Raw genomic sequence first — 16,166 nt, 5'->3', positions numbered from 1 at the left:
AGATTGACCTGTAAACATTGCTTAAAAAAGGAAAACCCTGATACGTTCTCAGCTTTGTAAGACAAGTGGTTCTGAAAGGTCATGAAATTACCTTTCAAATTATATATAAACTCAGCAAAAAAGAAACATTCTCTCACTGTCAGCTGCATTTCATTTCAGTTAAAAAAAAAATATATGTTATTTTAATTTTTACCCCCTTTTTCTCCAACATTTCATGGTATCCAATTGTTAGTAGCTACTATCTTGTCTCATCGCTACAACTCCCATACGGGCTCGGGAGAGACGAAGGTCGAAAGTCATGCGTCCTCCGATACACAACCCAACCAAGCCGCACTGCTTCTTAACACAGCGTGCATCCAACCCGGAATTCAGCCGCACCAATGTGTCGGAGGAAACACCATGCACCTGGCGACCTTGGTTAGCGTGCACTGCGCCCGGCCCGCCACAGGAGTCGCTGGTGCGCGATGAGACAGGGATATCCCTACTGGCCAAACCCTCCCTAACCCGGACGACGCTGGGCCAATTGTGCGTTGCCCCACGGACATCCCTGACCTCCCGGTCGCGGCCGGTTGCGACAGAGCCCGGGCGCGAACCCAGAGTCTCTGGTGGCACAGGTGCCCTTAACCACTGCGCCACCCTATTTTCAGTCAACTTAAATTGTGTAAATATTTGTATGAACATAAGATTCAACAACTGAGACATAAACTGAACAAGTTCCCCAGACATGTGACTAACAGAAATGGAATAATGTGTCCCCGAACAAAGGGGGGGAGGGGGGCAAAAGTAACACTCAGTATCTGGTGTGGCCACCAGCTGCATTAAGTACTGCAGTGCATCTCCTCCTCATGGACTGCACCAGATTTGCCAGTTCTTGCTGTGAGATGTTACCCCACTCTTCCACAAAGGCACCTGCATGTTCCTGGACATTTCTGGGGGGAAAGGCCCTAGCCCTCACCCTCCGATCCAACAGGTCCCAAATGTGCTCAATGGGATTGAGATCCGGGCTCTTCGCTGGCCATGGCAGAAAAACTTACATTCCTGTCTTGCAGGAAATCATGCACAGGACGAGCAGTATGACCTGCAAGCCGTATTTGATACCCTTCCTGAGCCTGCAGGAAGGGTATCACATGAGGGAGGAGGATGTCTTCCCTGTAACGCACATCATTGAGATGGCCTGCAATGACAACAAGCTCAGTCCGATGATGGGGTCCTGAAAAAGGGACGTTTCTTTTTTTTCTGAGTTTAGTTCAACCAACTTTAAAAGCACCACCTACAACTATTGTTTCAAAATAGCCCATATTGTGCAACTGACATTAAACTGTTGGAAGCTTAGCCATTGATTTCCATGTAGTGGGACAGCTATGTTTTGGGATTGTAACTTCTGTGATAGAAGCATGAAACCCCACAGAATCCTTTTTCCAATATGGCCACCAACTAACTCAGTGGGATCTTATTGGATCAATTTTGCATATATATATATATGGCACACCTGGCTCATGTGGTTGTGTATTCCACATCACCATGAACATTTTAAGATCATATTGGGCACACTACAATTTCATACAGGTATGGTCATGCAAAATTGATCCAATAAGATCCCACTGAGTTGGTTGGCGGCCATATTGGAAAAATACTTCTGTGGGGTTAGTGTGTGAATCCTGTGAATGCCCTGTAGCTACAAATCTTTTTAAAACCCTGTTCTAGCAGTGTGTGTGCAATTTGACGCGTCTATCACCGAAGTTACAATCCAAAAACATAGGTGTCCCACTACATGGGAATCAATGGCTAAGCTTCCAACAGTTGCACAATATGTGCTATTTTGAAACAATGGTTGTAGGTGGTGCTTTCAAAGTTGGTTATAGTATATATATTTGAAAGATAATTTCATGACCTTTCAGAACCACTTGTCTAACAAAGTTGAAACTGTATACGGGTTTCCTTTTGTATTTTTTTGCAATTTATACAAGTAATTCTGAAATGTACCCTAGAGGTCAAAAGGTCAAAGTTCTCTTGACCTGAACATTCCAAAAATGTGTCTGATGGATAGCTGTGATGGTAAGCTTTCCAGTGATATATGATTTAAGGGTATATGTGAGCAATAATTTGTTGTATACTGACATTGTTTGTCACAGTAGAAGTAATTCAATCTGCTTTTACCTTAATTTTTAACTAGGCAAGTCAGTTAAGAACAAATTCTTATTTACAATGACGGCCTACCAGAAGGCAAAAGGCCTCCTGCGGGAACGAGGGCTGGGATTACATTACAGGATATTGATTGATACACTGTTATTGATGTGGACATTGATGGATACACTGTTATTAGAGCAGACGGAGCCTAAACAACATTACATAAATCAATAGGCGAGGGGCTGTGTATCTTCGTAGATAATACTTTGGCCACGCAGTGTAATGTGATAGAACAAATGTGCACCAGAGACTATGAGACTCTCATTGTATCATTCAGGCCATTCTATCTACCAAGTGAGTTTGGACAGATTACCATTATTCTGGTCTATGTGCCTGGACCTAACAATAAGGAAGCTGCTGACAGGATTACAGACTGTTTCAATGCTGCGCTTTCACGATCAACTGACCAGACAGTATTTGTTCTTGGGGATTTTAATGCGCTCTCCCTCTCCGAGCACCTCCCCACTCTTGGCTTTCCCGATCAGCTGATCCAAACAGTACGTCACCTGTCCTACTAGCATCCTGGACCAGTGTTATGGCAACGGAGATGACGCATACACGGCAGTGTCCGGAGCACCCATCGGGAAATCAGATCGTTTAATGTTATCCATCTCCTACCCGAGATACAAGCAGCAGGTGAAATGCAGAAAACCTGCAGAGAAATCCATTCAGGTACGGACAGAGGAGAGTAGGGAGGAGCTCAAGGACTGCTTTGACAACACAGACTGGGAGGTGTACTTTGACTTGTGCAGGGATCCCCAAGAGTTTACAGACAGCATTACATCATACATCCAGTTTTGTGAGTATACTGTCATTAACACAGAAATTGTCAGAGTATTTCCCAACAACAAGCCCTGGGTGTTGAAAATGTGCCTCACTTAAAGAAGTTTGCATTGCTGAAAGGAGATGCTGGTGCTGTAAATGAGAAGCTGTAAAGGAGATGCTGGTGCTGTAAAGGAGATGCTGAAGCTGTAAAGGAGATGCTGAAGCTGTAAAGGAGCAAGAAAATGAATTCAGGTCAAAAATGTGGAAAGATAAAAAGGACTGAAAGGATAAAGTGGAGCAGAGGTTCTGTCCAGCCAATCCAAGACAAACATGGGAAGGGCTTAATGCAATGAATGATGGGAAGAGAAAAGAGAACAATAAAATTGCAGACTGTTCATCCTTTGTGAACGACCCTAACTGTTTTTATGGAAGATTTGACATTGTCAATTTTAAAGTCGAATGTAAACAAAAATGTGAGAACATCCCCAAATCCTCTCCTGTCCAGATAACGAGGTGGTCTCATGCTAGTCACATATTAAACCACACAAGCGCCGAGCCCAGACGGACTGCGGAGCAAAGTACTGAAGAACTGTCCATAGCAGATCAACTGGACCCATTCCAGTTTGCCTATAAGGCACAGAGAGGGATTGAGGATGCTACCCTGACCTTGATGAACATGGTGGCTAGTCCCCTTCAACATGCTAAATCATATGCACACCTTTCATTTATTTTACTTTCGTTCATCTTTCAATAGAATGCAAATACACATACTGCTGAAACGACTACTGGACCTGAACGTCAACGGAGGCCTGGCAGGTTGGATCAAGGACTTATTATTAACTGACTGCCCACAGAGGGTCCTCATGAATGGGGCCCTCTCTGATGAACTGGCCCTGAACACAGGGGCACCCCAGGGCTGTGTCCTTTCACTGTTGTTGTTCTCCATCTACACTAACAAGATGAAGATCCAAGGAAACAATGTGAGCCTTTTCACGTCCACTGAAGACATGGTTCTGGTGGGAGTCTTTAAAAAGAAGAAGATTGGGGTCAGATGGGGACAGATATTTTAAACAAACTTCAAGAATGGTGCCGGTCAAGTGCCCTCCACATCAATGTGGAAAAGACAAAAGGAAATTATCATCAATGGCAACAACTTGCCAAGGTCCCAAAGACTCTCTCTGAACAACCAACCAGTGGAGGTGGTTGAGTGTTTCAAATACCTAGGCACAGAAATTGATAAACTGAGTTTTACAGAGAATGCAGAATGTATATATTTTTTTAAAGCAAGCCAGCGCCTGTTTTTAATGAGGAAATTGAAGGGGATTGGGGTCAGCCAGGGTGTTCTGAAGAGGGTGTACAGCAGCTTGGTGGAGAGCATCCTCACGTTCAATATGACCGTCTGGTAATCTGAGCGTGAGTCGCAAAAGCAAACTGAACAGAATAGTAAACACAGCCAGCAGAGTAATTGGTCGACCGCAGGCACATTTGCCCAGTCTGTTCCACAAGGCAACCAAAAAGAAGGCACTGGCTGTTGTTGGCGACCCCTCTCACCCTCTACACCCTCAGTTGGAGAGGCTTCCCTCTGGCTGGCGCTTCAGAATGCCCAAGGCCAAGAAGAATGTTTTCAAACATTCATTTGTTGCTTGTGCTGTTGGTCTACTAAATGCAAAGTAAATTGTGTAAGTATATGTACTTATCTATCCAGTGCAGTTGGGACAGCGGCGTGAATGTATTGATGTCCTCTATGTTGATAGCGTATGCAGTATGATGGACTGACTGGTTTAAATGTGATGTGAGAATGTATGTGTGTGCGATCATTTTAATTTAAGCTGATGCCAAAGAAAAATGTCCATCCTAGATGGACAATAAAGTTTTATTTTATTCTATAAGGTAAAATCCCTATGGGTAAAATCCCTCCCTGCGATGGAGGGATGAAATAAAGAGTAATAATGTAGAGGAATCTCCCATTGCTGCACTGATATCACACATTTTCCAACTCTGGGAACATAAACCTTCAAGAAAATCACTATGAGACATCGTCACCCAAGTGAGCCTGAATTTTAGGGTCTGGCCCATGGACTTTAATGGGTATTAGTGGAATGGCAGACAGAGACACAGGGTGACCCGTGTAACTTTCTGGTCTGGGCATCTAATGTCTGATCGTGTGACTGAATGACTTGTGTTGTTCTTTTTATAATTTACAGTGAGACAATGACTCAAAAAAAAACTTCCTATATACAGACTTGACAAGCAGAGGCGATGCATCAATCAGTGTTGTTCAGAGCCAGAGGGGGAGGTTCAGAGATGCGCCAACCTCGTCCTTCCCTTCATTTCTGAGGGGTGGGTCTCCATCGGTTTCCCTAAACAACAAAGTCCTGTTGATTAGCCAGGTTCCTATCAGGGTTTCTCTGTCTGGGCATCTTTGGTTGAGGAGGACACAGTTACTCACACATGGGACCTAATGTGAGCACTGCCATCATGAGGCTGGGCCAAGTCACAAGCCCCCTGTCTAATCTCTTTCTCCCTCAGTCTCCATCCTTGTCCTTCCTCTGTGCTCCTCTGCATTCATCCCTCTATCCTCCCTCCCTTCCATCCCTCCCTCTGTTCCCGTCCCTCCGTGTCTCTCCCTCTCTCCCCCTCCCTCTGTTCCCGTCCCTCCCTCTCTCCCCCTCCCTCTGTTCCCGTCCCTCCGTGTCTCTCCCTCTGTTCCCGTCCCTCCGTGTCTGTCACTGACATTCCTCTATCTTTGCATCACCCGTGACACTTCCTGCTACTAGGACAGAGAGAGGGCTCAGTTAACACAATCACCACATCAGAGCCTCTCAGCTGGGAGTACACACACACACACACAGAGACACACACACACAGACACACACACACACACACACACACACACACAGGAGTATGGAGCCTCCATAGATGTCCTCTAAGGGTGGACATCTATTTAAAGTCCTCCTCCAGTCTCCTTGTCACCTCATTTAACATCTGATTTATTTAACAAAAGGCACATCTCAATAGGTGGTCCCGGTATAACATAACATGGCACAAGTGGGGGGGTGGTGGGAGGGGGTCTTGCCCCTTCTGTTCTCTATTGCTCCTCTATTGTTCCTCAAGCTAGGGGGAGGCTGATGACGTCCCATCTGACCACCAGACCAACTCCTTGAAGTAAAAAAAAACACTATCCACACATACGTTTTGACCCTTCAGTTTGTGTCTTTTACCTAATTTATAGTATCGCTGGAGGACGTCTTTAACAGTGATCTATCAATAACATGATCCTCCTCTGGTAAAGTCAACTGACATCATATCACCGCTAGCGACCATGGAAAGCTATGATGTCACCCTAGACTGGCTTGTAGCTGCTGGTCAGTTGTCAACCACAGGGTCAACCACAGCAGAGAGGAAGAGGCAAAGCGAGACGGCTGACTCCGCCCTAAAATATTTCAGCTTGAAAATAAAGCGTGAAGCAGAGGAAGCTGATTTTTTTGTTGTTCACATGCGTATCTGCCCGCTCTTATTCAGCTAGAATGTTCCAGACTTTCCCGACAGCTAGAATGTTCCAGACTTTCCCGACAGCTAGAATGTTCCCGACAAACTTTTACTTCCATTTTTATAGCAAAGACTCCAGGTATCTTGTCAGTATATACTGGAGACCATATTTGACCACAGTCCATCCTGGATGCAGACACGAACTGAGCTCATAGATACAGTGAGGGAATAAAGTATTTGATCCCCTGCTGATTTTGTACGTTTGCCCACTGACAAAGAAATGATCAGTCTATAATTTGAATGGTAGGTTCATTTGAACAGTGAGACAGAATAACAATTTAAAAAATCCAGAAAAAGCATGTCAAAAGTGTTATAAATTGATTTGCATTTTAATGAGGGAAACAAGTATTTGACCCCCTCTCAATCAGAAAGATTTCTGGCTCCCAGGTGTCTTTTATACAGGTAACGAGCTGAGATTAGGAGCACACTCTTAAAGGGAATCTCAGTTTGTTACCTGTATAAAAGACACCTGTTCACAGAAGCAATCAATCAATCAGATTCCAAACTCTCCACCATGACCAAGACCAAAGAGCTCTCCAAGGATGTCAGGGACAAGATTGTAGACCTACACAAGGCTGGAATGGGCTACAAGACCATCGCCAAGCAGCTTGGTGAGAAGGTGACAACAGTTGGTGCAATTATTCACAAATGGAAGAAGCACAAAAGAACTGTCAATCTCCCTCGGCCTGGGGCTCCATGCAAGATCTCACCTCGTGGAGTTGCAATGATCATGAGAACGGTGAGGAATCAGCCCAGAACTACACGGGAGGATCTTGTCAATGATCGCAAGGCATCTGGGACCATAGTCACCAAGAATACAATTGGTAACACACTACGCCGTGAAGGACTGAAATCCTGCAGCGCCCGCAAGGTCCCCCTGCTCAAGAAAGCACATATACATGCCCGTCTGAAGTTTGCCAATGAACATCTGAATGATTCAAAGGACAACTGGGTGAAAGTGTTGTGGTCAGATGAGACCAAAATGGAGCTCTTTGGCATCAACTCAACTCGCCATGTTTGGAGGAGGAGGAATGCTCCCTATGACCCCAAGAACACCATCCCCAACGTCAAACATGGAGATGGAAACATTATGCTTTGGGGGTGTTTTTCTGCTAAGGGGACAGGACAACCTCACCGCATCAAAGGGACGATGGATGGGGCCATGTACCGTCAAATCTTGGGTGAGAACCTCCTTCCCTCAGCCAGGGCATTGAAAATGGGTAGTGGATGGGTATTCCAGCATGACAATGACCCAAAACACACGGCCAAGGCAACAAAGGAGTGGCTCAAGAAGAAGCACATTAAGGTCCTGGAGTAGCCTAGCCAGTCTCCAGACCTTAATCCCATAGAAAATCTGTGGAGGGAGCTGAAGGTTCGAGTTGCCAAACGTCAGCCTCGAAACCTTAATGACTTGGAGAAGATCTGCAAAGAGGAGTGGGACAAAATCCCTCCTGAAATGTGTGCAAACCTGGTGGCAAACTACAAGAAATGTGGGTTTTGCCACCAAGTACTAAGTCATGTTTTGCAGAGGGGTCAAATACTTATTTCCCTCATTAAAATGCTAATCAATTTATAACATTTTTGACATGTGTTTTTCTGGATGTTTTTGTTGTTATTCTGTCTCACTGTTCAAATAAATCTACCATTAAAATTATAGACTGATCATTTCTTTGTCAGTGGGCAAACGTACAAAATCAGCAGGGGATCAAATACTTTTTCCCCCTCACTGTAGAGGGCAGGATCATTCTTCATTGGATGCTCTGAAATGGTATCGTTTTATAAACAGGTTATCTAAGTTGACAACAACTATTCAAACATTGTTGATGATTTAAATCTGTGCTGGTGAGAGCTTCTTTTGGAAGACAACTTCTATGAGGGTGTGTTTTTGGCATATTCAGGTTAATCATAAATCCATTGTGAAATGGAAATAAAGTGAGCATAATGGTACAGGTTAGGCACAGGTTTGGCATGTGAATACACATGTGTGATGCTCTGTGTGGGCCTGAATTGAGATCACTCGGCGCGTGGAATGTGCGCTGTTGTCAGGAGTAGGTGCGGGCGGGCGTCACAGGTTGTTCACTCAATGTGTAGCCTACATTCTTTGGCCAATTGCAGTGCAGAAAAAATGCAGTGCGTGACAGTTAAAATCAAAACGAAACCACGAGTGGCACCTGCTGTTGCCTACAGTATATATCCAAACGAACTGAGACCGAAAGGCTGACATCATTTCAGTTTCAGAACACCATTATAGCCTAACCATGGCGCCCTGCAAGTTTCTCTCCTCGAAAATGAGAAACAGTTCTTATAAGTCCTCAATAAGATTGTCATCCACACAGAAAAATGGCCAGTGTTGATTTTTCAGTGTAACATTTCTAGTGTTGATTCAGGAGTTAAATTCACTCTGCAGGAGTGTAAATTAACCCCCAGTTTTGGTGTTAAAAGTCTGTTTTACTTTGGAGAGTAAAACAGTCCCATCAACACCATGCCCATCCTTATCATATTTCCCAGCATTCTCTATTGTAGAAAAAAAAAGATGAAAAAAAAAGAAGTTTTTAATATCTGTTTTTGCATGTACATTGATTGATTGATTAATCTTATGCTACACAAGGATAAATATAATACATTTTTTGCACCTGTTACTGAAATTGTTCCAGTTCAATTGGTTTAGGTAATCTTCTTATAAACTTTCCTAACGCTGACAGTCATTCTGAATGCTGGTTGCTGGTGAACAAAAATGTAAACTGTTGGATATCCTAACTCTGAATTCCAAAAGAAATTATACATCACTTTGCAAGCCATCTTAATGTGACTTGCAGACCTGATGTGGCCTGTAAACCAGGAGTTTCTTAACACCACAGTGCTAAGATTAAACTAGGCCATCAAAGTAAGGCCTAATGATAGAAATATTGTCATAGAGCAAAGTTAGTCCAGTTTACTCTAAATCATGTTTTACACTATAGGTATTGCATATTAATCTACAGTAGGGCTATGCAAACACCAGTGGTGGAAAAAGTACTCAAATGTCATGTTTGAGTAAAAGTAAAGATACCTTAATAGAAAATGACTCAAGTCTAAAAGTATTTGGTTTTAAATATACTTAAGTATCAAAGGTAAATGGAATTACTCAAATTGACTTAAGTATCAAAAGTAACAATATAAACCATTTCAAATTCCTTATATTAAGCATTTTTAAATTGCCGGCTAGCCAGAGGCACACTCCAACACTCAGACATCATTTAACAAACGAAGTAGGTATTTAGTGAGTCCTTCAGATCAGAGGCAGTAGGGAGGACCAGGGATGTTATCTTGTGTGTGAATTGGACCATTTTCCTGTCAAAATGTAACAAGTATTTTGGGTGTCAGGGAAAATGTATGGAGTAAAAAGTATAGTATTTTCTTTAGGAATGTAGTTTAGTAAAAGTTGACAAAAATATAAATAGTAAAGTAAAGTACAGATATCCCAAAAAACTACTTAAGTAGTACTTTGACGTATTTTTACACCACTGGCAAACACCACAGTTAAGTTAAATTGAACACTTTACATGTTGAATGGGGAACACCGCAACAGAGTTAAATCTTTAACAATCTCCAAAGTGTTATTTTATCACCAGTTCAGTGGGACTCATATGTTCACTGAAAACACACTTTCAGAGTTAATGTACACAACTGATTTTGCTGTGCAGTGTGAGGAATTAATATGTCTGAGACCCAAATTGAGACCGTCTCTGAAGAGTATTGGCATTTGTCTGGTGCTTGTTCATGTTCACACGCTAATGTAATCACAACCCACTGTAGCCTATCCTACTTCTATTCATTACCCACCGTCCTTTATCCGGCGGCTCCATGTCTAGTGTCTGTTGCAGAGACATTTTAAGTGGATGAATACACATTATGAACAGTGCAATGGAAAGCTCCAGTGCTATTATATTAGCCCAGTGGTTCCCGACCAGGAGTAATATAACCCCTGGGGGTACTTGGCCAATCCACAGGGGATACTTGAGAAGACTCATGAGACCATATGCCTACTGGTAAAATGCACGAGGGGTACTCCAGGCAGAACAAAATATAGTTGGTGGTACAGTAACCAAAATAGGTGGGGAACTACTGCATTAGCCGATGGCTTTTTCATTTGAAGCCTGGCTATTTTATGCGGGTGAACTAAGGTAAACAAATGGCTCAGGTAAAAGCAGGTGATTGTGTGAAACAGATCTGTTAACCTAAATCGTTCAGATAAATGTTGCCAGTGTTATCATTACATGTAGCCTCAACCATCCCTTTAAATAACTAATCTATTTTACCTTGATGATGCTGCTCCTGCGTGGGGCTGCCCTCACTGCCTCCAGGACGATGGTATCGTTGTCCTGGCCAGGGAGGATGACTCCGCTCCGCCTTCCCGTCCTGGACGCTCTCGGCGGGATGATCTCCGGAGCTCCATCGTCGCACAGTCCGTCCCCATAGCGCTCTTGCTCCGACATCTTCTCAGCAGTTACAGGCTATAGAAAATCACTAAATTCGACGTATTATGGGTGCCATTTATTTACATATAAGTGCACGGGTAGGCTATGGAGGGGTCTGCTGCGCCTTTCCAAAAATATGAACCACGGAACTGGACTCCAGCGCACATCTGGCGAGGGCTGTTCCGTTAGACCATTAGAGCCGCTCCGGTCAGGCAGTTGTGTAGGCCTAGGTAATTACTTCAATTTCTTTAATCACGCCTAAAGTCCATCACATTCAGTCTCATGTTCGCTCTCCAGTCTCCACAAAGTCGACCTGACTTGTATACTATCAGGACTAGAATCAGAGGATTGGGGAACACCCACCACAGACACTCGATAATCTGTCCTGTTGTGAAATCAAAACACCACTGACACGCACCGACTTGAATGCAAATTGGTTTTAAAAAAGGGTTTACCCGAAAACACTATTCCCGGGGGATGTGTTTTTCACGCAACAAGTCCCAACCTCACAGATTGGCAGCAGTCCTGTAGGCTTCCAGCGATGCTACCTCACACTCAATGATAGATTAACATTGGGAAGAAGAAACTTCGCATAAAAATCCTTAAAACAACACACGTATTTAGGTGTAGTCTTCCAGGGTAGCCTAACCTTCCTGCTTAAAGAAGCCAACTCAGTCTACCTTACCATCCAACAGTTACCAAAGTGCAAGGCAGTCAACTTTACGCTGTGATATATGTTGTTATGAGGAGAACAAGATGTATCTCCCATAGGTCCGTACATTGGTTAAGCTCTCAAAGTACACTGAGCTGCTAAACACTTTAGTCGAGTCTGCAACAGATTTTGACGAGAAGGACGAACACAACTGACAGCTGCGCCGCCTCTAGTCCTCCCCACCTCTCTCTGGCGTTGCTCCTCCCACTTATTCTAGAAATCATAATTGACGCGCCAAGCAACCAATACACATGGGTATTTGGCATTCGTAGCTCCAAAACGCACGCAGTTGATGCTGGATGGGTGGAGTCAGATGTCGCTGGCTCTGGAATGCCTCATTTTGGAAGCGTACCACATGTTCTGGTCGCGAGGAGAGGGCTAGGGTCAGCGGACCCCAAGGAAAGGCAGGAGGGACTCACTAGAGAGGGACACATTCACGGCTGGGGCCAGAACGAATCAGTTGCATGGGCATTTGATTTTCATTCCAATGGGGGCTAAGGGTTTTTCCAGGGGCTCCTGCCCCCCTGGTAACTAAGGGGTCCGACCCCCCAAAAAAGGAACTCAGTCAGGTCTTAGCTAACTATTGAGAGTAAGAATAGTAGGATACAGCTGCAAGGATAGGATACAGGTGCAATTTCGAAATTTGGCATCAGGAGTTTTTCTCTTGTTATGTCAGTCACTGACAGTCACTGACAGTCACTTAATCAGCTAACTATTTTTAGATTGGTAGTTAGTCTAGACAGCAATCTAAACTTGTAACAATCATGGACAAATACCAATCAGGCACACAGGGCATGTGCCCAGGGGCCCTGGCCTCCAAGGGGCCCCCATTGATTTGTTAGTCATTCTCACTCAGATATCATATTAACATGGCATAAGTCAAGACTTGCAGGAAATTAACTTTAAAACTGAAAAACTCTTGCTAAGGGCCCCAAAAAGGCTAGAACAGGCCCCGAGCTGACCATAGGCAGCAGGTGAGTTTCAAGTTTGGGTAAGCTCACAATTTATCCTAGCATTTCTACTGATCTGAGTGCCAGTTATCATTATTTTCATAGCGCATTTTCATGGAACAGTTTCATTTTAATAATAACGTTTTTGTTTCTTAAAATCAATGTCACCTGCTTAATCATTAAAAAAAGCTGAATAAAAATAAAACAAATCTAAACATTTAAATTCAACTAATGGAGAACACCAACCTCTGCCATATGGACACATTGATACACTGTGATCCATTGGCGGCTAAAGAAATGAGAGCATCGAACTCAGAGATAGTTTATAGGCCAATGCAGCAGTAGGCCTTTAACTTCCATCTCAACTAAGTCAAATATATAAGCCTAAAGCCAACCAATAAAAATAGAAAATACAAGACAAAACTGCACATTTTAGAGTGACCTTTAAATTGTCCCCAGCCCAAGGTGCACCTGTGTAATGATCATGCTGTTTATTCAGCTTCTTGATATGCCACATCTGTCAGGTGGATGGATTATCTTGGCAAAGGACAAAATTCTCACTAACAGGGATGTAAACAAATGTGTGCATAAACATGAGAGAAATCAGCTTTTTGTGAGTATGGAACATTTCTGGGATCTTTTATTTCAGCTCATGAATCAGAAACAAACACTTTACATGTTGCGTTTATATCTTTGTTCAGTGTATATAGGCTACAGTCATTTAGGCATATTTGTAGTCTTTGTATTTTAAATGAAGAGTTATGATTGAACTGAGCACCTCCATGGATTGAAGAAGTATATGCCCATCAATTGATCTCTCCTATTGACTTGAGCAAAAGTTCACATGTCCCTTTCGTTGAGGTGGAATAGTTTGCAGGTAGGTGTGAGTTCGTTAAAAGCTCACTTGCCTCTCATTCTTTATTGCAGGTGTTCGCAACAACTGAAATTGTCTAGCCAGGAGTTGAGATGTGGCACGTGGGCGCGCTATGGCGTGAATGTAGGCCGTTCGGGTAATTAGCGCTCGAGTCCACCCCTTGCAACTCGCTGCTAATATCCACGCTTCATAAACACTGCAAGTGAACGAGACCATTCTTGGAAAATAGACGTTCTTGTTGTGGTTGGCTTTTTGACTGAAATCCATTAATTGGAGGAAAAATATGGACTATTTTCCATAGGTCTATCATCTCACCTTACAGGTCAAACCAATATACACAAGATATTGCACATGTTTTTCAGTGTGAAAAACCAAATAGAGCTTAAATTAATATATATTCTTATAATATGTTACCTTAATCCCATTCATTTGACATTGTCTATATTACAGGTCCCTAAGGCACTGATGACACCATGAAGTTAGAGAGATTGAATTGCTTCAGAGGGCACTGAGAGAAGTCCAACTGACGTTCAACTCTCTGTATAGCCTAGCCATGGTGAAACTGGTGCCTTCATGTCATGTGTCATGCTGGTGTTAAAGAAGAGAGAGAGATGAGTATTCTGGAGGGTCAGTGCTGTGTGTGTGTGTGTGTGTGTGTGTGTGTGTGTGTGTGTGTGTGTGTGTGTGTGTGTATTAGTGGTGTGTGTGTGTGTGTGTGTGTGTAGATGGCCAGCCTGGGCCTGTGAATTGGTCTGCTGTCTCCCTCATCAGGCCTTGAAAAAGACTTGTTGGTGCCAAGCAGGGGCGCAATTTTGGTTTTAGAGGTGGGGGGGCATCATTATTATTATAAAAAAATGTATCCAGTCTGATAAATACTCCAAACAGCCTACCTGCCCTCTCGGAGGCGTCCGCATGGTCCTAAAGCACACCGTTGCCTTGTTTTATATCACATTCCAATGATAAAACTGGGAGTGGGGGACAAAAATACAATTTCAGAATGTGGGGGGACATGTCCCCTGTCCCGAGTGACAGTTGAGCCCCTGGTGCCAAGGAACAGTTCTCCCCGAACACACTCTGCCCCATGACTGACGACACACACACGCACACACACGCTACTAATATACACATACACCACATAAATACACATGCACACACACACACACCACTAATATACCCACACACATCACTAATATACACACACACACCACTAATATACACACATACGCACACCGCTAATATACACACACCACTAATATACACTTACATGTGTCTCACTCCAACAGAGATGTGCACACTGTTCTAGACAAACATAAACACTTTATAACTGAAACACATAGGCCTAGATTTGAATAGATACAGTCACATATTATTAACACACTCATTTATTCATACTCTTAACTTCTCTGTAGTAGACTATGGCTGCATCCCAAATGATACCCTGTTATCTATGTAGTACACTCCTTTTGGTAAGGGCCAAGGCCCTTTGTTCTAATCAGACAATTCTGTTAGAGCCACATTTTGGAAACGTTTATTTGACATTCTCTTGTTGCCATGAGTAATTTTGGAGGACTGAGAACACTCAACGGAGAGTTTTGGCAAAGACAGCCAACAAAAAAAAAATTATCTTCTGGGTGGCCAGTCCTGGTGTTTTCCATCACTGTCACTGCTAGGGCAAATTCCAGAGTTGGATATTCAATATCCACGGGCCAATTCAAATGGCTTTATACAAACATGTTAAACAAATATTATATTTCAGTACTGTATATTTATAAATGCTAAACAACACGTACACACACTTTTTTGTAACTTGATAACTTCTGAATATTAGTTGTTGAGATGATTGTGAATGTTTTATTGGATTTTTTTTTTTTAATTAAAAATTAAAAACTCAAAGCCATTTGGTATAGTCACCACATGAAAGGAAAACAAACAAACAAATATGATTGTGTGCTTTGTGTATATTTGATGGCTCCTCAGTGGCACTTTGATATCATGTGAGTAATCTATGGATGGAGTAAAGAGTGAGATGCAAACCTATTGATAGACAGATCCTACTGGTGTTTAAGAGGATCAGCAGTTTGAAGGATTGTTACTGTAAACCCAGATTATTCAGATTAACCAGGTTATTAATCACAATTGAAAGAGTTTCGTTCTGCTACCTGATTCTATTTAGGCATTAGCAGATGCTTGTTCAAAACAGGATAAATCTTTCAATGTCAGGAGGACAGTAAAAAAAAAAAAAATTCACTGCTCTAAAAATGGACCTCTCCTTCACCCCTATTGCATTTCTGTTTGTGTGCGTGCGTGCACACACTCGTATGTGTGTATGTGTGTATGTATGTGCATGTGTGTGTGTATGTGCATGAGACAGGGCAGGTGTGTGAGTGAGTGTGTGCATCTGTGTGCATGGCTGTACTGCAGTGTCTTGGGGAGTTTCTGGCTGTACTGCAGGTGTTGAGATGTGTAAGGTCATTGGGTCCATAGCAAGCAGAGGCTATAACTGATGACTGCTGTTTCTCTACTTCCTGGCTTATATCACTATCATCTTGTTATATTTCTCCCATAGCTCTTTCCATCCTCCTCCTCCTACTCTCTTACTGTAATAGGGAGTGGAGGAAAGCAGCAGATGCGATGTCCCTCTGTTATTCACTCCATCTCCCTCTCGTCTCTTT

The 16,166-nt window shown here is 43.0% G+C and overlaps 1 protein-coding gene across 1 annotated transcript in view; it reads right to left on the bottom strand.

Annotated features, from left to right (window-relative positions):
- Positions 1-11,820, bottom strand: part of LOC115119868 (inactive phospholipase C-like protein 1) — a 142,821-nt gene extending 131,001 nt beyond the window's left edge. Inside the window, exon 1 of the mRNA XM_065018818.1 lies at positions 10,800-11,820. Within this exon, the coding sequence (XP_064874890.1) occupies positions 10,800-10,976 (177 nt within the window). The 5' untranslated portion in view covers positions 10,977-11,820. The remainder of the gene's footprint in view (positions 1-10,799) is intronic.
- Between the last annotated feature and the right edge of the window lie 4,346 nt (positions 11,821-16,166).

Source organism: Oncorhynchus nerka, linkage group LG1 (assembly GCF_034236695.1).
Source record: "Oncorhynchus nerka isolate Pitt River linkage group LG1, Oner_Uvic_2.0, whole genome shotgun sequence".
Lineage (NCBI taxonomy): Eukaryota > Metazoa > Chordata > Actinopteri > Salmoniformes > Salmonidae > Oncorhynchus > Oncorhynchus nerka.
This window is presented reverse-complemented; position numbering and strand designations above follow the sequence as displayed.